This window comes from Typopeltis vanoorti, chromosome 19, assembly GCF_054136105.1.
Source record: "Typopeltis vanoorti isolate ZY-2024b chromosome 19, IOZ_Tvanoo_1.0, whole genome shotgun sequence".
Classification (NCBI taxonomy): domain Eukaryota; kingdom Metazoa; phylum Arthropoda; class Arachnida; order Uropygi; family Thelyphonidae; genus Typopeltis; species Typopeltis vanoorti.
In genome coordinates, this window is record NC_143567.1 from 111,090,694 (window position 1) to 111,116,935 (window position 26,242).

The following is a 26,242-nucleotide window of genomic DNA, read 5'->3' on the forward strand; positions in this document are numbered from 1 at the left end:
AGTGGTTCTAGAACTTAATCATGTGGCACACCACTAGTAACCTGCTTTATCCTGGATTCTGCTCCTCCTTATACCACTTTTGATATCTGTCCAGCAGTTTCCCTCTTATAAGCAGTGTCATATTGTTTTTCATTTGTTCTACTTTGTGTAACAGAACTCCATGTGGTATTTTGTCAAATGCATTTACAAAATCCAGTAGAATCATCATGTAGCCATTTCCTTCATCCAACTCAGCTGTCACTCTATTATAAAAAGTTAGTAAATTATTAAGGCATGATTGACCTCCACAAAACCATGTTGTCCCTCATATCATATTCTCATTCACCCATTCTTGAATTCTCTTTTTGACCAGTTTCCCAGTACTTTTACCACCGCTCCTGAGATATTGATTGGTCTATAATTTGCTGCTGCAGTTTTGGAACCTCCTTTTTACATTGAGATTCTGCAATATCCCACAAACTCCAATTCATTCAGCTCTGTTTGCACATGTGTCACAATATTAACCTCACTTGGATGATATACCCTTGCAAAGTGATCTCTCAGTAACTCGACAATTTTATCTGCTTCTATCGCCTCGTCACCATCAGCACACACTAAGGTTATTCTTTAATGGTCATTCTTTTCCTTACTTTCCTATGACGAAAGAACCCTTTAGGATATCCTTTAACTGGCTTCTTGTAATATGATTTTGCCTTCCTTACCATGTTGGTCACCATTATCCTAATATACTCTTCAGGACAGTTTTTTTTGCAGCTCATGCTTAATTATACTACTCATCCATCTAACTCCTACCTGACCTGATTTACCCTCCTCACTTTTGGTATACAATTCAGTACTTCCTCTAGATGCCCCTTAACTATCTCCCCTGCACTACGGACATCCTTCGTTTGCAGGACTTTATGCCATGGCACAGCTCCAAGCTTCCTCCTAAGCTTGTACAATCATCTTCCTTGTAGTTCCACATACCCTTTCTTGTTAGAATATTCCAGATCATCCCTGTGTTATATATATCTCTGTTAAAGATTGTTTTTATTCTCCGAGTGTTTGTTAATTACACAAGGGTGCAATGACTTAACTGTTTCTTTTAGAATTCGAAAATTAGAAAATGAAACTAACACAATATAATCATTTTAAATAAAAATTACATAAATAACTCTGAAATTAACTGGACCCAAGGCCTTCTGAAATGAATCTACATTTTAAAGATTTTCTGATCCAAAAATATTAAAATCATTCATTCTCTGACTCATTCTAGTATTGGATTGTTTGACATATTTAATCACATCTACCAGACCAAACACCTTGTTTTCACAACAACAAAATGTTTATCAGAGTCAATTTCTTGGTTAGTTTCTTGGCCTTTTCCAAAAATATAAAATTTACTTCTTCTTTTCCATTGGATCCTTTTTTATCTCAATATGTAGTATTGCAATATTATTCCTGCTGTCTCACTTGAAGTATAAATATTCTTACTTTTGCATGTTCTGTTTAATGCACAATTTACTAATTTTTGTACCAGAGGAAAAACGTTTCTTCTACTATATATCTAACTTGAGCTCTTCACATTAAGTCACTTTACAGTTTCAAATTTCACCATTTGCTTTTTCCATAGTAATCCAGTGTCCTTAAGACAGAAGATGAAACTTTCCATTCAGTTTTTCATTGAACATTCAATTAGAACATGGACTGCAATATCTTATTTTGCTATATATTTGTTGACAGTCTCAACTCCTATAGTGTAGAGACTCCACAATTCCTTTTCAGTATCTTCTATCAATATTCTCCTGACTGTCACATGAAACTTAAAAACTTCATAAGAAATTTTTCTGGTTGCTGTTCTCAAAATTTCCATTAGCACTCTACTTGTTTTTCCCAATACCGAACTCTCTCTCTCTCTGTGTCAGCTGTCAATCACCCATCAAACTTCTCAACGAGCATTCACATTCCATGTAAATGGTAAGCGAGAAGTTGCATATAATGGCTGATACATCTCATTAGTGCAAATGGAATGTCTTCACAAAACACAACAGATATCTCAATACTACATTTAACGATTTTAAATTACAATAAAAATGAAAGTAACACAAACTATCTGCAAATTTTCAGTTTTTTAGCTGCTTCTGCAAATTTTCAGTTTCATGCAACAGCAAGTGTGCTATTTCCTTATGTAGGTCCATTTTCTTCTGTATTTCCACCGATTCACATTCATCATTAATTCTGACATTAGCGTTTTCCATTCTACTGACATGTCCATAAGGATATGTGCCTTGCATTATGGGATATTAAGGCAATCGATGTGAAGTCAGATGAATACATCTTTCACTAATACTGAAGGGTGAGGGATGTCATTGAACCATGGGTTTCAACAGGAAGGGAAGTGAATGATTTATAGACAACTGCTGTCACTGATATTAGTGTCTGTAATAGTGTTAATTTCACAGCTGATTTTGAGTTTAAATCCTTGCTTGGAAGGAACTCCCCACCACCACCATGCTTGATTGTATTAAAGATTGAATTCAGAACCAACCAAAGAAAGACCTAAGAACACTTCCTCTAATCATCTGGATTCAACATAAAACTTACCGTGGGCAGCTTAGCACTATGGAAGCAAATGCTGTCCTACAGGACTACACCTAGTACATGCAAAATATATTAGCATAATTCATTTCAGTGAAATTTACTGAAATAGATGCTGATCACCATGTAACACTAAAAGAAATTGATACCATGAATTACTTGCTTGCACAAGACTAATAATTCTTTCACATTGCAAACGGATATTTGTAATATCTGTTATTACTGTCAAAAAGATTAATATTTACATTATTTTTATTCAAAAGGATTAGCATTTAAATATTGGTATTATTTTTGTAATAATCATCTATTAAGGTCTACCAATGTATTGGGTTTTAAAAGAGGTAAACCGTGAGTAGACATAACTATACAAATAAATAACGGAAAAACTCACGTTATTTATTTGTATAGTAATGTATTGGGTTGGCAAATAAGTTTGTTCGATTTTTCAGAGTGGAATGAAATGCATTTTATTTATTATATATAATACATACTAGTCAGTTATATATTGACCGTCTTTATCAATGACCCCTTGCCACCTGTCCACCAACTTCATTATGCCACGTTCATAAAACTCCAAGGTTTACTGGCAAAAAACTGATCCAGGTGTCTTTTGACAGCCTCCTTATTAGCGAAGGTTTTCCCGTTCAGAGAATTCTACAACGATATCGGAATAAGTGGTAATTGGAAGGCGCCAGGTCCGGTGAATACGGAGGATGCGGCAAAACATTCCAGCCAGGATGTGACAATTTACTCCGGGTTGTTAACGATGTGTAGGGTCTGGCATTATCGTGGTGAAAGACAACTCCTTTCTGATTTGCCAATGTAGGACATTTTGTGCTAATTGCACGGGCCAGTCTTGGCATATGCATTCTGTTAAGGCACCATCCCCATATACGCTGCATTTTTTTATGGGCCTCTGCAACTCGTTTGCCTTTTTTGAAATAAAAAAGCAAAATATGCCAGTAACGCACGCTATTTCCTTCCATTTCTAAAAATATGTCACATGCACGCAACTGAAGTAGGCTGAATGAAAATTCACTGAAAGGTTATGTGAAATGTTGCCTATCAACTGCCCAATAGCATTGCACTACTGTGCAATGCTATTGGGCAGTTGATAGGCAACATTGACAGGCGAAGCGGTGTAAACTTGTGCTAACGCATAAACCGAACAAACTTATTTGCCAACCCAATATATGAAGTTTTTTTTGTATACTATCCAAATATATTCTCCAATAGGAAATGAATATTAGCTCTTATAAACTCTAGTTGTTTTCCATATTTATTGGCAATCTGTTCCCATTTATTATTTTTAAGGTCTGACCTCCAAGGAGTCAGAGACTCATCATGGAGGTACACACTATCACAGGCAATGCATTCCACTCACAATTTCCATTATTGGCCTGTTGTTCTACAGCCCTGACCAGCTTATGTCTCAATCATATCCCTCCTCTTATTCACGGAGCTTGGCAATTTACATTCTCTTAATCTGTCCTCATACTCCACAAGACCACTGACCATCTTTGTGGATCTTCTCTGGACCCTTTCCAACATATCCTCATAACCATGAAAACCCAGAGACCTAATCTGTGCATAATAATCCATATGAGGCCTGATCAAGGCCTTATAGAATGACATCATAACCTCTTTGTTTCTGCATGTCAGGATATCTTTCACATCATTGTCATTATCTGATGTGACCTCTTCACAACTTCTGCAATGTGGCCACTTAATTGCAAGTCCTTATCCACCACCACTCCCAAATCTCTCATCTCCTCTACCTCCTTTAAAGTTTCCCCACCAAGTGTATACTTTGCATCCCATTGTTGCTTACCAAATTTCAAAACCTTACGCTTTCACTTTGCAACATTGAATTGACAGTTCCGCTTCCCTCCCATTCATGCAATTTATTCAAGTCTTCCTGTAAAGCCATAACATCTGCTTGACTACATTGCTCTTCCCAATTTTGCATCATCTACAAACAACTGTATATCACTAATTAAACCCATCCCAATATCATTAATATACAAAATGAACAACAATGGTCCCAAAACTGTCCAGACTCACCCCAGGGTATTTCGGGTGAGGCTCGTGTTGTACCATTTTTCCACAGAAAGGAAGGTTGAGGTGTCGATTCACCTCTGTATTGTTCAGGTGAAATACTGTGGACACAGTTTTTGTTGGATTTGGCTTCAAGTACCACTGCTTTAAGTACTCTTCCAGGATGTTCAGGTCTGTGTTCAAGGTTGATTCCAGGTCGGCAACGGAGGTAGATTGATGTAGGATCGCTAGGTCATCAAGCGTACATATACTTGCTTGAGCTGGCATGTGGTAAGTTGTACATGTAGATGTTAAAAAGTAAAGGGGAGTAACACAGAGCCCTGTGAGAGACTGTTGTGAAGGAATCTGGGCCTGTTCTTTTTTCCTCCAATATGTACCCAGATCATTCTGTTGGAGAGAATGGATTCAAAAAGTTGGAAAGATTTTTTGCATCTTATGATATTTCTTAGCTTTAGGAGGAGGCGCCTGATCCCGACTGTTATAAGCTGACGTTAGGTCAATGAAAGTGCTCCAGATTTAAGTTTCTTCTGGAAGCCTGCTTCAATCCGTGTTGTAAGGGCCAGGACCTGGTCACAGCAACTTTTCCCAGCTGAAGCTAGCTTGTTCAATTTAGAGTGGTGAAATTCTTTTAAGGATCTTAAATCAGAGCAAGGAAATACATCATAGATTTTTCACATCATTGGATCTTTGCCTGCTTTGAGCACGGCAGTTATTTTGGCTTCCCGTCACAGATTTGGTAGTTTTTCACTCATAATTTCTGAGAAAAGGGTGGCCAGCCATATTTGAGCTCATTGACCAAGATGTTTTAGAAACTCAGAGAGGATACCATCCACTCCTGCAGCCTTGCCATTCTTGGTGTTTTAAGGCTATCCAGTATCTCTTCCCGAGATACTGGGTGTACAAGTTCAGGAACCTAAGGGCCGGTCATCAGGATTTGTCTGATGGAAGATTGCACAGTAATTTTCCTGATAGGGCTGGGACATATCTTGGAGGATTTCAATAAATGATTAGGCATTTAATCAGGAGTTATCTCTGTTGTTTTGTGTGATGTTGGTTCTGCCCCACCTAATTTTCTCAGAAGTGACAATCTTTTCTGGCTAGATGTGGTGAAATCAAGTTTATGGATGGTTGCAAGCCATCTTTCCTTACTGTTTTTATCCATCATTTCTATGAGCTCCTTAACAACAGTTGGATCTTCAGTCTCTTCATATTTGGCTAAATGTTCCTCAGTTTCTCAACTCCAGCATTAGATGTATTGTTTTCTGTAGCCTCTAGGAATAGAGGCTTTGGCTGCAGTTTTGATTAGTTTAACAAATCTTGGATAGCAATTAGGAGTGGGTGGAATTGCTCTAATGGTTTGCTCGATTTGTTTCTGAAATGCATTGCAGTTGGAACTGCGAAGGTTCTATCTAGTGATTGGTGTTCTGCTGATGACCGGGATTGATGTGCATGTCTCTATTAGTGATGACAATGCTGACTATTAGGGAATCTGTTGAGGATGGTTCTGGTGGTCTTCAAAGTCTTTAGAGACTATGCACAGATCTGGGGTGTTGGTTCTGTTCAATCTGGCTGAGTGGATAGTGCCTTCCTGCTTGGCATCGTAAATCAAATACAGGTTATATGTATCCATCCAGTTAAGTAGATTATTACTGTCCCGGTTGTTAGAGAAATAGCCCCACATGGTGTGATGAAAGTTGAAGTCACCAACATAAATAGCAGAGTGAGGTGGTGGCCAGTCCACCTGATCAGACCAGGATCACGATGGTGGTTTGTAGACATTGTAGATGGTGGTATTTTGAACTTATGGTGTATTCTGCGTCAGGTACACATTGGGTTATGTCCTTGAGGCTAGGCCATGCTTGGGATGGCAGTTATAAGGCACGAGAATTAGGCCTGAGATCTTTAGTCTATTGAGGGCTGTATCAGCCACGTGGGTTTCCTGGAGAGCTGAGACGTCAATTGCTTTGTCTTTGGCTATTTTGCTGATGACTTCAGCTTTGGATTTAGATAATCCTTCTATGTTTAGGGAACATATCTTGAGAGAGTGTTGTTTAGGGGACTGTAACTTATTTTTCGAAGCTTGCCTTCCACCCAAACAAGCAACGTGATCCTTGTTATTCCGGGCGACGATCGAGCTGGCATGGAGCAAGTTTTGTATTCATCATAGTTGCTGTAAGTGGTCCAAGAGGCTTGGTACCTTTGGACGCCTTGTTTGAGACATTAGTTACCTGTGATTCGTCTCTGGGGCTTCTTTTGTCTGAAGCACCAGCAATGTACCACAAGGTAACACTACTGTTGGGGGGGGGGGGGGGGGAGGCTGTCCCGATTTTCTCCCCCCCCTGTCATTAATGCCATTTGATTTTCGCTGTGCTCTCCTAGTTGCCCAAGTTGAAGCCTTCGTAGTTGACCTTACCACCATTGTGTTCTGTTGAAATGAAACAATTTTAATTAATAAATCAAGCAAAAATCATGCAGTCACTACATTACCAAGAATAAACATTACAACAAAAAAATTCAAATAATAATAACAATTGTTGCTCAAAATAGCACTAATCTTTTCCAGAGCTCTCTTTTTTAACACTATTCACTGCAAGGTGAGTAGTGTTAAAAAAAGTAAAAATGTATTGTGATTAAATTGTGTCCTCCTCCTAGTTTATTTTGCATAGGGAAATAATGATTATTTAACAAATTTTTGGTTTTCAGCATTTTTCACTCTTTTTGAAATTTAATGTGACATTAGTATTTTATATGCTAATTTGGAGAAAGTCTGGATTATCATATTTTTAAAATATTAAAAAAATTGTTTCTTTTTTAAAGACATCTCAGGGATTGGTGCATCTTTAAATTTGGCAACACATAAAAAAACATAATTTTACTGTATGAGGAATCTAAAAATGCCTTCATATATTGGTGAATTTGACTTTGTGGATAAGAGGAAGAGAGATGCATAAATTTCAGTCATGTAACTTAGGTTGAGTTTTTTTCGGTGTTTTATTTAAATCATAATAAATGCTTTTAATAAGCATAGCAGATTGGGTGTCATTTACATCTCTTCACTATCATATTTAGTATGTTGTATCCAGGATAATGTGTTTCCATGTGTTGCTTGTTATCAGTATTATTTTTATCACTCTACAAGTTCTTATTGACATTATCAGTATTGACCAGACATGGCCAGTTGAACATTTTAGCCACATTAGAAATGCAGAGAAATCAGTTGATGAAATTTGACTGATTAAATTACTGGTAATTAATGGGTTAGGCTTCTCTGATTATACAAAACCTTTGCTACCTCCTCAGAAAATAATTAATTTAATATTTCTATAAAGTATTTGGTCTCTGATATTTTGTACTGATATATTTCCTTTTATTTGAAATTATTACCATAATTTTCACTTTTAAAATGTAATTTTTGAATATATACTTTCTGATTATATAATTAGGTTTCTTTGTTTTTTTTAGCTGGACTTACTGAAGTAATAATCTATAGTTCTCCAGATGATAAGAGGAAAAACAGAGGATTTTGTTTTTTAGAATATGAATCTCACAAAGCAGCCTCACTTGGTAAAAGAAAACTGGGTACGGGAAGAGTTAAAGTTTGGGGGTGTGATATTATTGTGGACTGGGCAGATCCCCAGGAAGAGCCTGATGAAGAAACAATGTCTAAGGTAATCAACATTTCACTAATTTTTTCTATATAAAATATGAACCCAGTCCTTGCATTTGAACCTTTATTGCTTAGCATAGTGCTGCATAAAAGATATCCTGATAATACTTAAGTTACCACTTCACTATACACCACTCATGTTTTACTTGTTTTGTAAAATGATTACATATGCAACTTTACATTAAAATTTTGTCCGTATATATGTCATGCTTTGGCTTCGTTCAAATCATTTATAGTGGCAGAATGGGTTGGAATTTAATGAAATTTGTTATTTCAGATATCGAATAAAATTTATGAATCATCTCAATTTTGATTTCACTCACAATTTTTAATGAGAAAAAGCAGTTATTTTTTCAAATCTACACTACCTATGCCAAAAATGGTTTTGGTTCCTTTATGATAATGAATGCTGTCAACTATATGAAGTGAAGGAGTATGAAAGTGTAAACCAAATCTTAGAGAGCAGTGATAAAATCTGAAGGAAACATTGATTTGATGCTGCTGGGGAAATGTGACAAAGTTTTTTAAAACGATAAAAAATATCAGAACTCATTGATAGATTTGAGGCATTGAGAGATAACTTGGGAAGTCTTAGAAATTTCTAGTGCGTGAATCATGGCTTATATACACTGAGATAAATATGAGTATCAAAGCCAAATTATTAGAGATAGAAATGAAAAAAAATTTTTTTTAGTAAAAACTAAAGGAAGAGTCATAAGGCTTCATTTTGGGGATGCAAAATGACAAGCAAAGTATCCACTTTGCTTGTCACAAATATGCTCAGAGAATCTATTTTATGGTCATTTATGTTTGATGAAGTGTGTTTTTCCTAATAACTTACAAATGCAACTTTTAATAAGTTACTAGTAAATCACAGTTAGGAGATGTGCATTGCATATCTCATAATGCAATGCATGTATCCTTACAGACATGTATAATGCTATGCATCATGAGATACTAAGGCAGTTGAGGTGAAATCATTAGCCTCTATATACAAGTAGCCCAGTCGTGAAGTTATTTCAATATCAAATTTTCTGTTTGCTTACACTTGGATAAAGCCAAGTGTAAGCAAAACCAAGAATAGAATTTCCTGTCATCTTTAATTTACAGCTGTAGCTGTTTGGATGGAGAGCCAACTCACAGAAATGGATGTTTGTGAATGTTGTTAGGTGGTTGATGAACTTCACTGCCCAGCAAAAAGTTTGTCCCACTTAATCATAGGCCAGAACTGAGAATAGCTTGTGAAGATCCATATCCATTTCTAGGAGTGTTCTGATTTACTAGTAACTTATTAAAAGTTGCATTTGTAAGTTATTTGGGAAAACACATTTCACCAAAGATAACTGATCATAAAATAGATTCTCTGGGCATGTTTGAAAGCAGTGTGAGGTATTGTTCTCATCAACGGATTTCTTTCATTGACGAGAATAACATCTCCCTGCAGCATAATAAATTACTTTCAACATGAAATAATATGCTGATCATATTTATTGGTGTGGTACAGAACAAGTATTTGGCTTCTTAACTGACAGATAAGTAGAAAAGTGATCACTAATATGGTTCATTCCCTTCTGGAAGAGGTTTTAAATCATATTAATGAAAAGCACTAGGATAAAATAAGTTGGCACTACTGGCATTTTTTTTTGACTCAAATCAGTGCACAGAACTTACATGGAATGTTGGAAAAATTACATAATATTTCTTCAACAATTTAGCGCTGATGACATCTGCAATGCTGATGTGACAGGGCTATTTTACCATGTTCAACATCGGATGGTTCCTTTTGTTATAAACAGGCTACACTGTTTGGATCGATGTACAAATATGTCAGGAATTAATAAACCGAAGCTGTTATTAGAAAAAGGGCCAGACTTCCATGCTTTTTATAAAGGAATTGAATGAAGAGTTCACCAGTTCAGTACTATGCAAACAAAAATACGTGAATGACATCTACATTTTTCAAGAATTGAGTTAAGACATGAAATTGCAGTGGAAATCAAGAAAATTTTGCTGGTTCTTGACTGTTGCTAAGAAACAGCTAATTTACAAGTTTACAAACTTACAAGCTATTTTACAAGTAATATAGTTTGGTCAATAGTTGACGAATGAGCAATAAGACCATCTAAAACTTTTGCTCACTGTGGTTTTAAACATTGTCATGGATGCTAGATATGGTTGATAGTGGAAATGACGTCCCTTGAGATATGAATAACATCAGAAACCATGAAGACTACCATTGAAGGTAGTCTTCATTATTATAATGAAAATGTATGTTATAAAGAGGAACCTGTGAATGAAATTGCAGAAAGTGATGAGGTTGACACTTCTATGCTTGAGCAAGTGACTACCTAGGATGCTGGAAAATTTATTTCTGAATTACGATTATGTTTCATGGAGGAAGACAATTCTATATCTCTATTATATAGCTGTGCTGCTTTTTTTTTTTTTTTTTAATTGCCATCAATAAATATGTGTGTGTGCATGTGCTTGATCAAATTCCTAGAATGCAGTTAACCGCTAAGAACTGCACGTGTGTTTAATATGTATATAAATGAAATTCTTTTTTATGGCAATTTTATTCCAATTTAAGATTATTGTTTAAGTTCATCTATAAGTCAATAATTTTGCTACTCAATAAACGGAAAATTTATATTTTGTTTGATATGCATACACCCTTTAAACTCTTGACATGCAACTTTGTTTAATTGGAGAGGCTATTCCTGATGTGGCCCAATTAACCAGAATCAGCTGTATTGCTGCTATAAATTAAAGTGCTCCTAGTTTTATTATTACAAGCTGCCAGACTGCACTGATGATTACTCTATTTTAATAATTTTTTGGAAATGACTAGCCAATATTAGGAATTCTTCTCCATTTTGAATTAAATTTTAACTGTATTGATGCAAATACAGATTGATAAGAAAATAACTAGTTATAAACTTAAAAGCTAATATTTCGCTGTTATTATATCCAGCATCTTCAGAGCACACAAACAAAGTTAGTTACAACAGCGAGACAACCACAATCCAGTGTAACAGTGGGACTAGTATAAGTAATTGCAGCATGCAACACAAGACTAAAGTCCTAATTAGGCACCATCTAAGTTAAAAAAATTGGTCTTAGGACGACTGTCTCCAAAATCTTTGGTAGATTTATATATAGCCATACTTGTTGAGGTTTGGAGTTTGTTTTAAGGCTTCTGTTGATTCCAGGAACAACCTCTCTGACTTGTAGAAGCTTATGTGCAGTACTTTTGTTTTTTTTCCAATTGATCCTGTGTGCAGGGTATCCAAAGCATGGTCTTCCATAGCAAAAGTGTCAGATATATTTTTTGTGTTCACTAAGGCAGGTGTCCACAGTTCCTGTCTGTCTGTAGTAAGCTCGATGACATGGACAGGGCACTTTAATAGACTCCTGGATGTGATTAAGGAGTGAATCTGTCCTTAGGTGAACAGATGAGAGTTGCCAATTTCACAAAAGGTTTAAATATGGTGTGTAGTTGTATCTGTTAAGCACCCTAGATATCTTTTCAGATGTGCCTTTAATGTATGGGATGGTGATAGTTTTGTTGTAGATAGTTGGGGGGGGGGGATTTTTGGATAGCATTTAGTATTTTATGTATCTTATGGGGGTTATAGCCATTGGTCAGGAAGTTGTGATGCAGGTGAGAAAGTTCAGCAGTGAGAGCCACGTCATTGGAACAAATTGCTCTAGCTCTATGGGTTAGTGTTTTTAAGATATAAGATAAGATATTGTTGAGAAGGGTGATGGTGTGATTGTTTCTGTAAATATCTCCCTGTATGTGTGGGTTTTCTATAAACCGAGAATGATAAGGAACCTTCTGGAAGACGTGTGTCCAGGAAGGGCAGGCAGTCAAAAACTGAGATGGCGTCTAATTAGGACTTGAGTCTTGTGTTGCACGCTGCAATTACTTATACTAGTCCCACTGTTACACTAGATTGTGGTTGTCTCGCTGTTGTAACAAACTTTGTTTGTGCGCTCTGAGATACTGGATATAATACCAGCGAGATATTCGCTTTTACGTTAATAAATAGTTATTTTCTTATCAATCTGTGTTTGCATCAATACCATTAAAATCCAATTCAACATGTATGACGAACACATAAGCCTTTCCACACGGTTCTTCTCCATTTCTCTTACTTTTTTCAGTTGTCTCCAAAATATTTTACTACTTTAGGTCATGGTTATTTTTTCTCATATATTTTATTACATTTGTTATATTTATGATTTGCCAGTTACTTTAGATTGATAAAGTACATTTCATGGTTATAATTACTGTAATGTACATTATATCATATATTTCCATTTTCTCTCAAAAGGTAAAAGTGCTCTATGCCCGGAATCTGACAGGTGACATCACAGAAGAAAAGTTGAAAGAAATGTTTGAATCATATGGTAGAGTAGAAAGAGTAAAAAAAATTAAGGACTATGCATTTATTCATTTTGAAGAACGTGATCCTGCTGTAAAGGCAATGGATGATTTAAATGGAAAAGAAATGGGTGGAGCCATTCTAGAAGTTTCCCTTGCAAAACCGCCATCAGACAAGAAAAAAAAGGAGGAAGTACTTCGAAATAGAGAAAGGAGAATGATGCAAGCAATGCAGCAGAGAGGAATGTAAGTATATTTGAATTGTAGATTTAAAAACTAATTTCACTAGGCAAAATTATAAAGTCTCACTATAGAAAACTCAGAGGGACTGAAGAAATAGTCTGTTGTGGGTAATGTGTGCTATAACAAATATCCTTTAAAACAGCATTCTTGCTGTGGGACTCAGGTATTTGTGATGAGTCAGTTCACTATAATGGCATTTGGTAAAGTGAGCAATGACTCTACACTTAAACTCAAGTATTAATATCGTATGTTAGAAATTACTGAGAACATGTGCATATTGTGGAAAAGTGAATATTTTGGTGATTCAATGATAGTTAAGAGATGAAGTGCAGGCTATTTGCTTTTTAATTCCTCCCAGAAAAGGTTTCACGCCTGTAGTATACAACTGACTTGTTATTATCAAATTCATAGGAACCAAAAGAATGGTTTGTTATAGTGAATTATGTTTTAAAATTGCATTCCACCTATAGAGTTTGGTTGAAGCCTCTTGGTAACTTTGCGATGATGAGCAATTTAGTTATATTGTGTTCGCTAAAGTGAAAGTTGAATGTACAGTAATCCCTCGATTAATGCATTTTCGATTAGGGCGTCATTTTTTTAAATACCCAAATTCGGTTAGTGCTCCTCTAAAAATCAATTAGTGCGCCTATATACATCTTAAAAATAAATGTTACCGATTTTTAAAATTTTCTATCTATACATTTTTATTATTATTATTATTTGACACCTCCAGGGAGTCCTAAGACTCATCAAGGGAGGGCACCTACTTTACAACTCTCTGTCTTCACCACTCAACCTCATCCACAAACCGCCTTATCTATACCAATGCCATCTACTGTCCACCATCACCACTATTATTTTCACAGACAATCACAAACATCCATGCCCACAGCAGGATTCGAACCCGCAGCCTTTTGGCTGGAGAGCGGATACGCTAACCACTTGGCCAACCAGGCTGACTATTTTAAAAAAAATCACTCACCAGAATGAAATAATTTAGTTACCGATTTAAAACAGCTTACAATTACGCTACTTCCATGTATACTACGTTCCAAATTTTTGCCGCCAAAATTTGTCGTCTGCTATAGTACTCCCACAGATTCTAGACCCTTCGACACTTCTGAGCATGTCGACAGAAGGAGAATCCATTCCGATAATTGGGTAATCAATCCGTCTTCTGGGATGACTTGTTTATTATTACACGTTGGAAAATTAACTTCTCTTTTATGATCATTGTAGTTTTTAAAGTGGTAACTATTTTGCTTGTATAACATTTGGAAAATTTTATCTATAAAGCATGTGATTTCGCATGTTGGCGACCAATTCGTACATCTTTCTTTCTCCCCTTCAATGATAATGCCCAAGAGTTAATTAAATCTCATCTGAAGAATTGAGTGATTCCGACCTGCTAAATTTAAATGCACAACGGGAAGATCCCAAAGAATATGAAGAAAATTTAACCACTGATAGTTAGCCAAAAGAGATTTCACAGAAACAATTTGAAAATAGTTTTCGTACAATCGAAATTTTTAAGCAGCAATGCTTACAGACTGACCCTGGTGAAGAGAGAGAGAACCAGTAAAATTTGCAGAAGTGGCAATAGGGCCATACCGTCGATTGTATGAAAAAAAAAAAAAAGAAACAAAATGCCCGCCAAACGCCGTTAACTGAATTCATTGTTAAGAAGTAGAATAATAAATTTATATTCTGAATATGTTTTATTGTCTTTCAGCTTCATGGTTTTCCTTTAACTAGACCCTGAGACATACCCTAATTCTTTTTTAAAAAAAATTGAGAATCAAAAAAGAAATCTGAGGAATGAATTATACGTTTTCCCATAGGTTATTATATTCGATTAGTGCATTTTCGATTGACGCACCTGTTTTAAAGAACGCGTTAGGCGCACTTAACGAGGATTGTTGTATTAGTTCTGCAAGAAAGGTAACGGTTAACATGTTCCAGTGTGTGTGTATGTGTTGGGGGGGGGGTCACAAGAAACCACTGGAATAGTTTGTTATGGTGAATTTGGTTTAAACATTGGTTTCACCTATGGAGCTTTGGTTGAGTCATCTCAGTATATTGTGATGATGAACAAGTTTGTTATAGTGTACCTTCACTTGCTATAGTGAAAGTCAACTGTATTAGTCCTGGAAGAGGGATAGTGGTTAAAATAATCTGGGGTAGTTGCATCTGGCTATTTTTTACAAATTAAAAAATAGTACTCAGCCATTTCTCAGATAAATTTTTTGTGATATGTTAAACAAGAAATACACCTTAAAAGGTTTTTGTGTGCCTCCCATCCCATGAAAGGCTTATAGCCTATAGTACATTAGACTTAGTATATTGAGTGAGCTAGAGATCAAATGGAACTGTTTTCAGGTAAATTCATCTCCTGCCCATTGGTATTATAGTGGCATAATTTAATGATTACCACATCATTTGAAAGATAGATTTCTAACAGCTTTCAGAATATCAGCAGTTCCCAGTATTAACATATCACTGGCACTCATCATCAAATTCCTGCGATGTACCCTGAAGGGGTGTACTTCTATCATATTTGCTAAGTTAAATGGTATTATTATACGGATATCTCCATGGAGTTTGAAGACTCATTGCAGGGATCCCACACTAACCTTTATATATACAATACCTATCATACCTCTCCTTTTAACTCCTCCATCTCAGGTCATGCATAACTAATTTTGGCAATCCATTCCACTTATTCACCAGTTCCCAAGCAAAAAATCTAGTTTGCACACCCTTACTAACCACACTCTTACACAACGTTTAGTCTGACTTCTACTTTTCTCTCCGTCATGTTTTTAAAATTTTCCTCAATGTCAATCTCATAGAACACCTTTAATAACCTCTGTCATGTCCCCTCTTTTCTACCTGTAAACTAAACTTTGCAACCCATACACCTTCAACTTATCCTCATAGGAAGAAAGCCACAATTTTGGTTACTTATCTCTGAATCCTTTCCACAACCTCCTCATCTCCAAGAAAACCAGGTGACCCAAATCTGTGCATAGTAATCAAGATGTGGCCAAATCATAGCCTTATAAAGAGGGATAATAACCTCTTAGTGTGTTTTTCAATATCCAAGTAATCCTTTGAGCTATTTTACCAATGGGCTCTGCTCATGGTGTAGGGGACTAGTGATGGTACTTGCATTTTCATTCTTCCTCTTTTTCTTTGCTTTTCTTCCAGACTCTGGGGTCCAACATCTGCTGTTATGTTTGCTCTGTGGTGCTACCCCATAGACATAAAAAGGAGGATCATGGTATTCTTGCACTACTTTGGCAAGATGGCTGGTGCTGGATGGCCTGGCCAGGATCAGACAGCTAGTGGGCTTGCTTGCCAGAGTCAACAGTGTTGCAGCCTCTCATCTTGGGATCTGGGTCCAAACAGTCACTGTGGTGCTGATATAGTGTTCATGGTAGCCCTTGGGAAGACTGGTAAGAACATCAATATTAAATATCAAGAAGTGGTAAAATATTCCATAGGTTATTTAAAAAGCTCAGAAATGGAAGTACTGTTAAGGGAATCAGAGATGAAAAAGGTGACATGAAAACTGAAGAAAACGATATTCTAGGTGGCTGGAGTAATTACTTTGACAAATTGCTAAATAAAACAAACAGTATTAGCACAGTGGCAGAAACACTCAACAGCAATGCAATCAGGAATACATATCCATTCTTGAAGTAAAAAGGCCACCAAAAACCTGAAATGTGGAAAGCCAACTGCAGTAGATGTAATATGACCAGAAATGCTCAAATATGGAGGTATGAAAGTTGTACAGTGGTTACACTGCATAATTCAGAAGGCCTGGTCAGAGAGTCGAATATTGGACTATTAGAGTAGCCTTCTCATATTACTCATATTTAAAAAGTTAACTAAAACAATGTGAGAATTACAGAGGTAGTTCCTTTCTTTAGTTTTCTTGGTAAGATTTATGCAAGTATACTTGAAAAATGCAGAATGGAAGCTTGGTGGAGGACAAACTGGATCAGGCCAAATAGAGGTTGTCAGGGTCAGATTTTCACTTTAACACAAATGGTTGAGAATCTTAGGAATATAAGAAGGATCTTTATTTTATTTAAGTTTTGTAGATCCGGCATATGACAAGGTGCCTAACAGGAAAGCGCTTCAAAATGCTAGAATTATATGATGTAAATGGGATATATCAAGCAATACATAGTATCTATTTGAGCTGTAAATCAGTTGTGCGACAGTGGTGCACATTATCTTCAGAAAGCTACACATGCTGAGGTTGCTAAGATTCCATTCACATTCAGATAACTTTATTACAGTATGTTGTTATAATTGGTCTATTTTTTTATTAGTTATTGTTGTTAATCTCTTACTGTGCCTAATTTATAAATTAAACTTTATCATAGGTATATATAGGAAAAAACATTGTATATAGTGTTCAGTACTATCTGTGGGGTGTCTTGTAACGTATCCTCCCACAGATAAGGAGGGGGACTACTATAGTTTTGTTTGAATAATCCTAAGCATCCATTATTATATTGTCTTATATTTCTTTTGCATGTCTTTTGGTAGATCCGTTTTATTAACCTTTCTTATGCCATTGTTTAAGTAACTGAGGGAAGTTGAAAAGTGGATCTTTTCACATTTTCTTGAATGATAATGATGCTAGGTTCTTTTCTCATGCAGTTGAATCTCTTTATAACAAACACAGTTATACCAAAAAAAAAAAAGTTTTGTCTGAAGATCCAGAAGTACAGTACCCTTCTTTAACATTCACTGCTGCCCGCTGTTCACTAACAGTCCATTCTTAATGGTGTGCAAGTTCCTCATAGCGGATTTATTTAGAAATATATATACAGGGTGTTCGGGATAAATTTGACATATTTATAATTAATTATATTTTTCCGTAAGTTACATGTATTAACACACACTTCTCTTCATTTAAAAGTTTGGACCCTTCTTCATTCACATACAAGATGTCAGAAAGGATGGATAGCTGGAACTCACCTGAATCATGGAAGAGAATAACTTGTATCATGATGATTCGTGCCCGCCATCAAAATAAGGATATTACGACTGCTGCCCAATGCTCCCTGAATACAGTAAAAACAATCAGGCATGAACTAGAGACTTGCAATGGTGACTACGAGGATGTAGCAAGAAGAAAGATCCCTAGCAGACGATCTGATTGCGTTCGTACAGCAGAATTCCTCGCAAATCTGCAGGAACAGGTGTTGAAGAACCCTGGCATTGGAATTCGGGCTTTGTTCGTGGAGTTGCTAACTGTAGTCAAGCCCTGGATAACAAGGGTAGCCAATGGTAGGCCGTATGTATGGCAGCAGGATTCGGCCCCTTGCCACACCTCTGGGAAAAGTCAAAAATGGTTGTCTGAAAATTTCTACGACTTCACCAGTCCAAATGTTTGGCCTCCAAACTCCCCAGACCTTAACCCCATGGATTATTTTGTATGGGGCGCAGTTGAAAAAGACACCAATCGCACTTCCAGTAATACAAAAGCCCAGTTAATGGATAAAATTAAAACAGTTTTTGCGGCCCTTCCCAGGGAGACTGTAGCATCAGCTTGTTCGAGGTTCCGAAGCAGAATTTAAGCTGTGATCGATGCTAATGGTGGTTATTTTGAGTAAATCTTGTTGATAGTATTGTAATTAACTCTGCCTGTAATGTTTTTTTGTCAATTCATTAAATTTAATAGATACAAAGAAGATTTTCTTTTTCCTTACGAAACTGTCAAATTTATCCCGAACACCCTGTATATATATATATATATATATATATGTATGTATGTATAAGAACTGAAGTGTATATAGCTGATTTTGATATCAGGCTTGATGTCACTTTTCATGATAATGTGATCCATATAGATGATGAACAGTATAAGTAGCATGCAGTTTTACACCTGATACCAAGACCATCTTTCTGAACCTCTTTCAGTTTCAACTATTGACTTGCAACTTAAATACAGGGTATCCTTACCATCTAGGCTGTCTTATGTCACAGAGCAATAGGTTGTTAATAACAGTATTTTTCCTTGTAACTTTATTTGCTTTCTAGATCTATGAAATTCAGACTCTTGTTAAATTCCATTGGTTTTTTTTTTTTTTTTGAATAATTATTCAAAAGTCACATCTCTAACTAAAAATCTGATCAAAACAATCCTGCTTTAAAACTGAATCCAACTTGATTTCTAGCTTTTTTTTTTTTTTTTTTAAATATATATATATATATATATATATATATATATATATATTTATGCAAGCATATATATATATATATATATATATTTATGCAAGCATATATATATATGCTTGCATAAATCTCATCTGAAACACTCAGTGAAATTCTTCTGATTTTCAGTCAGTTTATTTATTTTATTTTATGTTATTTTATTATTATTATTTTTTTATTTTTTGTAGAGTGGTGCCATGATAGTGAAATATGGCACCATTCTGTAAATTAAAAAAGTAGATTAACAAAGAATAGCATCAGCAGAAATGAAATTTTTAAGAACAGCTGATAAAACTAGGTGTTTAAAATAAAAAAAAAAAGATAATTATAGGAACAAATGGATTCAACTTGTCAACAGAATCATGCCGAACAATAGAATATCAAAATTAATAATGAAATTTAAAGAAGAAAAGAAATAAAGATCCTTAAAAGAGATATGAGTTTCTATCAAGCTAGTAGGCTTAATATCTTCAAAGGAAGAAGAAAATAAGTGATTTCTCTCCATTCATCCAGAATGTGATAGTCTGACCACGTGAATTATGTATTATAGTCACTAACACTTTTACTCCTGTTCCAGCCTTTCTGGTTGAATATCATCTAATCCAGCTGCTTATCCACATTTCAATTTTTAATATGATGTCTACCTATGGTATTGATACTCCTGATTGCATTCCTCTTGAATGTTTTCTACCACTGTTTGCATAATATTCGTCTCATTTAAGATTTTCAAAGAAATTACTCAGACTATCCTTATCAGTTTTCATGTTATCATTGCCATATCAAATTCCTTCAGTAATCTTCCATTTAGGCTTTTTCAGCACCCTCAGAACATTTTTACCATAGCTTTTGCACATTTTCTGACTTGCCTGTCAGGAACCTTTAATGTGATTCTTCTTTCCAAGACTGTCGGTTTAGCTTTTGAATCCATCATGAAGTTCTGATTTTTCTTTTCATCATAAATGGCCTTGTAGCAGCTGATGTTCTCACTAATTGCACGGCAAAACCTTTGTAAACCTGAAAGTTAGGATCTTTCTCCACAAGCTTAGCAATGAGATGAACGGCTTCAGCTAATTCTTTTGTCGTAAATTTTCTTGGCTCTTGATCTTCTGATTCTTTGTGTTCTCGTGTTTCTATCAGCTGCTTCTCTATCTCCATAAGATCTTCATTGGTTAATTCTTGTGAATGGGACTCTAGTAAGTCAATGACATCATTTTCATTGATGTCCAATTGCAGTGCATTACCACTATCCACCACAGCTTTTCTGGCTTTGGCGATGTCTTCTGTGAAGCCACGAAAATCATCACAGAATTGAGGGCACAGTTTGTTCCATTTGTTGATTGCTTCACTTCTTCCCAAGAATCAGCAATATTTTTGATGGCATCATTGATGGTATAATTCTTTCAGAACTCTCTTAAGGTCATCACATCATCTTCCGTAGCAGTGACTGCTTGCAGAAATGTACGCCTTAATTAATAAGCCTTAAATGCAGAAATGACTCCCTGATCCATTGGCTGAAGTAAAGATGTAGTGTTAAGTCAGGAATGTTTCACCCTAATGTAAAAAATATGATTTTTACATTAGGGTGAAGGTCATCTAAAGATGTTGGATGTCCAGGAGCACTGTCCAGCACAAGGAATTTTAAAGGGAATTTTCTTTTACAAACAATAACGTTCCACAACAGGAATAAAACAGTTCAGGATCCAATCTTTAAACATGACAAGTGTAACCCAGGTCCTTAAATTTGACTTCCAAATAACGGGAAGATCTGCTTTAATAATGTGGAGAAGTGCAAGTTTGTTTACACGTGCAAAAGAAACTAGTTCCCAAATTATTAATTTAATTATTAATTATCCTTATGGGGATCCTTGGGAGCCCGTTCGTAAGTATGGAACACTATAAGCCGGGTCATCTGTAATCCGGGGACCACGTGTATAAGCAAGAGTTTTTTCCATTTACTAAATTGTTAAAGAATGCAAGCAAAATTTGAATCACAGCTAGTTAGGATTAATCTGAAAGGCAGTAAGTAATAAGTACTTGAAACATGGTTTTGTTAATACTTGTAAGATTTTTCATATGGTAATACTATAAATTAAAGATGCCAAGCAATTATATTCTTGGTTTAATCCTTTATACAAATGTAAGCAATATTTGTGTGTGAAGTATCTTCATGACTTTCAAATGTGTATAATGCTATGCATTATTATTGTTATCCTAAGACCCCATGGAGTCAAAACCTCATCTGGGAGATCCTTTCATCATGCCGCTTCTTAAACACACTCATATTCTCTGCAGACACCACACTCTCAAACAAGGCATTCCTATCATTCACAACTCTGCATGCAAAAAGCCTGTTTCTCACTTCCCTGCTCACATACAGCTTCCAGGGATGTCCTCTGGTTTTCTGCCCTGATCTCCCACCATTTGCTGTAAAAACCTCTCCAACATTGATCCTATAACCCCCTTACTAACTTGTTGGTCTCTATCCTATCTGCCAGATTGTAAATTGCATCTTCTCAACCTTTCCTCATATTCAGCATTCCAGGGATCAGAAACTATCTTATTTAGTCGTCTCTGGACCCTTTCCAACATCTCATCATCCTTTTGAAAACCAGGTGACCAAATCTGTACACAGAAGTCCATGTATGACCTAATCAAAGCCTTACACAATGGAACAAGAATCTCCTTACTTCTGCAAGTCAGTGTCCTCTGCATCATTCTCAGTATTTTTTTGTGTTCTCACAATTTTGGCAATGTGTCCCCTAAATTTCAGATCCTTATCCACTATCATCCCAAGATTTTCTCCACCTGCAACAATATATCCCCACCAAGCATAAATTCCACATCCCATCCTTGTTTTAAAATTTTAAAACTTTACATTTTTGTAACATTGAACTCGCATCCCCATTTCCATGCCCATTCAATCAATTTATTCAATTCTTTTTGTAAGGCTCCATCTCTAGTCTTTATAGTTCATTCCAACTTTGCATCATCTGTAAACATCATCTGAATATCCCAATCAAAATCTTTGCCAATATAATAAACATACAGTATAAACTACAATGGCCCTAAAACAGACCACTGGGGCACACCACTAGTGACTTTCTTCTTCCTGGATATTGCTGCCCCATACACAACTTGCTGATACCTATCAGATAGCCAGTCTCCGATCTGATGCATTAATCTAATATCCAACCCCCATCTGCTCTAGTTTGACTATCAACTTATCATGCAGTAATCTATCAAAAGCCTTTGCAGAATCTACGTATACCACTGTGTATCCCTCATCTCTGTACAAGGAAGCCATCACCTTATTGTAATAAGTAAATAGATTACTAAAGCATGACCTCCGTTTAGCAAATCCATGCTGTCCATCAAAGATAATTCCATTGTTGTTAACCACTTCTGGATCCTAGTTCTCTCCAGCTTCTCCAACAACTTAACCACAACACCTGACACACAGATAGGCCTATAATTTGATGCTTGAGTTCTATCTCCTCTCTTATGAAGTGGCGCAATCTTGCACTCCTTAGGAATTTGACCCAATGCAAGACTCATATTAAAAAAAATATGTCAAATCAGATGTCAACTCCCTGGCACATTCTTTCAGAATGCGTGGTGATATATTATCAAGTCCCACAACTTTATTAACATCAAGTTTGCTGAACTCCTCATACACCTCTTGCTCACTTACAGTCAGCCTCTCCTCCCCCATCATCAACTGCTCTCAATTGGTCACCATTTTCTCCATTCAATGTCATCTTTTCATAATCTTTTTTGATGGCTATATATATCGAAAGAACTCCCTAGGATTTGTTTTGGCTTCATTAGCTAACTGCTGTTCATATTTCAGTTTTGCTACCCTTAACAACCAAATCACCCTCCTTGCCTGGTCTTTGTAATCCTCATGGTATTGGTTATTACCACTTCTCATATGCTGCCTATTGCCTATTTTCTCTCTGTTGCATGCTTGATCTATTCATTCATCCATTTCACACCTACCTTATTTAACTTTCTGATCCTTGGAATACATTTAGACATTGCTCCTACCAGATAGTTTTTGAATACACCCTGTTCTCAAGCTGCATTGGTCTCTTTTCCAACTAACTTCTCATTCCATGCTACACCTGCAAGCTGTCTGCTGAGCTCTTCATAATCACCTGCCTTGTAGTTCCACATATACCCTTTTCTCACAGACATCCTCACACTGCCGGCAGCCACCCAGTTAATCACTTCATGGTCACTCTCCCCAACTGGAGGGTGATTTGACACTTCATTTGTAATTACATCCTCTGATGAGATGATCAAATCCAAGACTCTCAATTCTCATGTGCCCTCTGTTACATACTTCCTGAGTAGTTGTCCCTCAAAAACCCAAGAAACTAATTTTCTTTACTTCTAGTTTGCTATCTCATCATCCCAGTCTATATTGCCATAGTTAAAATCACCCTTTTCTTGTTTGCTTGGCTAATTTGATTATACATTTCATAATCACCACCATCCACATTACCAGGTCTATAACAACATCCCACTAAGTATTTCATTCTACTCACCTCTATCTCACCTGACACCTTGCTGCCTGGCATATTTCCCTCTTGCATCTCTACTTTGTATGGACACAACTCTTGCTCTATCATCATTAGCACCCCCCTCCCTTTTTACCCTTTCTATCCTCACGAAATACACTTCCGTCTATTCCTGTTAGGATGTCATCCTCGTCCAACCATGTCTTGCTTATTCCAACAATTTTTGGGTGAACAGACTCAATTAATGCAACCATTTCATTTGCCTTGTTTCTTACACTTCTAGCATTTGTATACAAACACAGCAGCTTATTCCTGGATCTGTAGCTAGTTCTACTGACACCACTTATTTGATGTGACTTCTCCATACTTAACTCGAGCCATTTCTTTTTCTCCTTATTCATCTTCAGATCCAACTGTCTTCCCTTGATCCCTTCCGTTTTTGTCTATACATGCATTCACATCCTCTTGGAGCATCTACTTTTCTCATGCTGTGTTCCTCTTTCCACCCTGAGCCTCTCCATTTCTCTGTCTGTCTTGCACACTTTCTCTCATTCTCTATACTCATGCTGCTCACTTGTTCATTCATAAGCACCACTTCACTCTCTTCTGTCTTTTTCTCCCATTCTTCCACATCACTGAACACTTGTTCAGATTCATTCGCTGCTCTCACTTTTCTACTTTCCAGCAACAGTCTCTTGAAGGAACTCGCACTAAAACCACTCAAATATATTTCCGTCGCTCCTATACAGTTCACTTCATCCTTCAAACTCATTCCACACAGTAACAAACTGCACTCCTTTCTCCTCACACATTTTTGCTAACGTATCATTCATAATCCTTGCTCTCTGCCTCATCTTACCACTGTCATACCTGGGCAACATGCTTACTACCTTGCCTATCACACTATTCTCTTTTATCCGTCTCAACAACCTTCTGACATCCAATCTGACATGTTCTTTGTTTGCAGTCAAGTTGTTTGTACCTATTTCAACTACCAACTCTTTTGCTCACTTATTTCTCATATCTAATGCCTCAGTCATTCTACTCATTCTACCTCCAGTAAAACATACTTTATGCATTTTCTCATCTAGCACACGAGCCTGCAAAAACATTAGGAAGCATACTCTTCCAATTCATTAGCAGAGATATAAGAAGTCGTGGATGACACAAAAATTGTTTGCTGATGCCTTAATCAACTGTTATGCGAGTGAAATGGAAAGCTATTCTGTGAAAGAAAATGTAGAATTTAAAATTTTATTGATTCTAGATAATGCTCAAGGTCATGTTTCTCCCTCCAAACACTACTTCATTAATCCAACTGATGGATCAGGGAGTTCTTGTAGTATTTAAGGCTTATTATCTACGGGTAACTTTTTCACGAGCCATTTCTGCTACTGGAGCAAATGACCAGACTCATGCAATTCTGGAAAGCATTCAATATTAATCATGCTATTAAAAATATTGCTGTAGTTTGGGACGAAATGATCTCTTAATGTATGAATGGCATATGGAAAAAGACATTAAAAAGGTTTGTGCACGATTATAGAAGTTTTGAAAAAAATGAAAACCTTTGTAAATTGAGTGAAGAAATAGTGGGCCTAGCAAAGAATCTGAATCTCGAAGTGACTGCTGATGACATAGTTCAACTCATAGAAAGTCCCCCTAAAGAATTGACCAACGAAGAATTGATCGAATTGGAGTAAAAATGTGTTGAAGAGGAAGAACAAGAAAAGGAAGATTAAAAAGAGAAACAAGGAGAGATAGTTTAAACAATTCACAGTGAAGGGTCTTGCAGAAATGTTCCTGCAGTTAGCGATGTTCTCAAAATGGCTGAAGACACGGTCCTCAATGTTGAACACTACTTATTAGTAGAAAGGAAAGTACATGATGTATTTGCTTGCTATAAACAAATTTATGATGAAAAGAAGAAGAGGAATAAGCAAAGCACATTGGACATTTTCATCAAAAAAACAAAGGTTACACCAGAAGAGCCACAGCCTGGTCCTTCACATAGGAAAAGTAATGAAGCTGTGATTATGGAGGAAGATTTGGGTGATTATTCTCTTGTTTTCTAGTGGCAGTAATGCACAGTACAGTTGTATAATAATATTTAATTTACTTATTACTGTTAAGTCCCTAACCACTATATAACTCTGTTGATTTAATGTATCGTCTTACATCTGAACTGACTTACATCCTGCTGGATGGAACGGAATCCCGACATAAGTTGAGGGATGGCTGTATTATGTTGGCCCCACACATGAAAGGTCACAAGACCTATAACACTACAGTGCTATGTGTGTGGGCAAGTGATTAAGGAGAAAAATATAGTCTGTTGATTTGTTTATGTAGCCTGATGGCGTTGTTTATTTTATTGTCTGCTTCAAATTTAATTCAATTTGTGAAACATTTTTTATTGAATAGATAACTTTTCCTTCTGTTGCTTATGCACTAAGAATTCAATTGTTTCTGTTTCTGTCTATTTTTGTAGTTTTGTTTTCCTTTTGATTGCTAGTTTCATACCATATTTATTATATCAGCTGT

At 36.2% G+C, this 26,242-nt stretch overlaps 1 protein-coding gene across 5 annotated transcripts in view; it reads left to right on the forward strand.

Annotated features, from left to right (window-relative positions):
* LOC150096442 (heterogeneous nuclear ribonucleoprotein R-like) overlaps positions 1-26,242 on the forward strand; it is a 230,302-nt gene that overhangs the window by 161,799 nt on the left and 42,261 nt on the right. For all 5 annotated transcript variants that reach the window (XM_090409476.1, XM_090409475.1, XM_090409478.1 and 2 more), the window contains exons 7-8: positions 8,098-8,303; positions 12,643-12,938. In XM_090409476.1, coding sequence (XP_090265602.1) covers positions 8,098-8,303; positions 12,643-12,938 — 502 coding nt within the window. The remainder of the gene's footprint in view (positions 1-8,097; positions 8,304-12,642; positions 12,939-26,242) is intronic.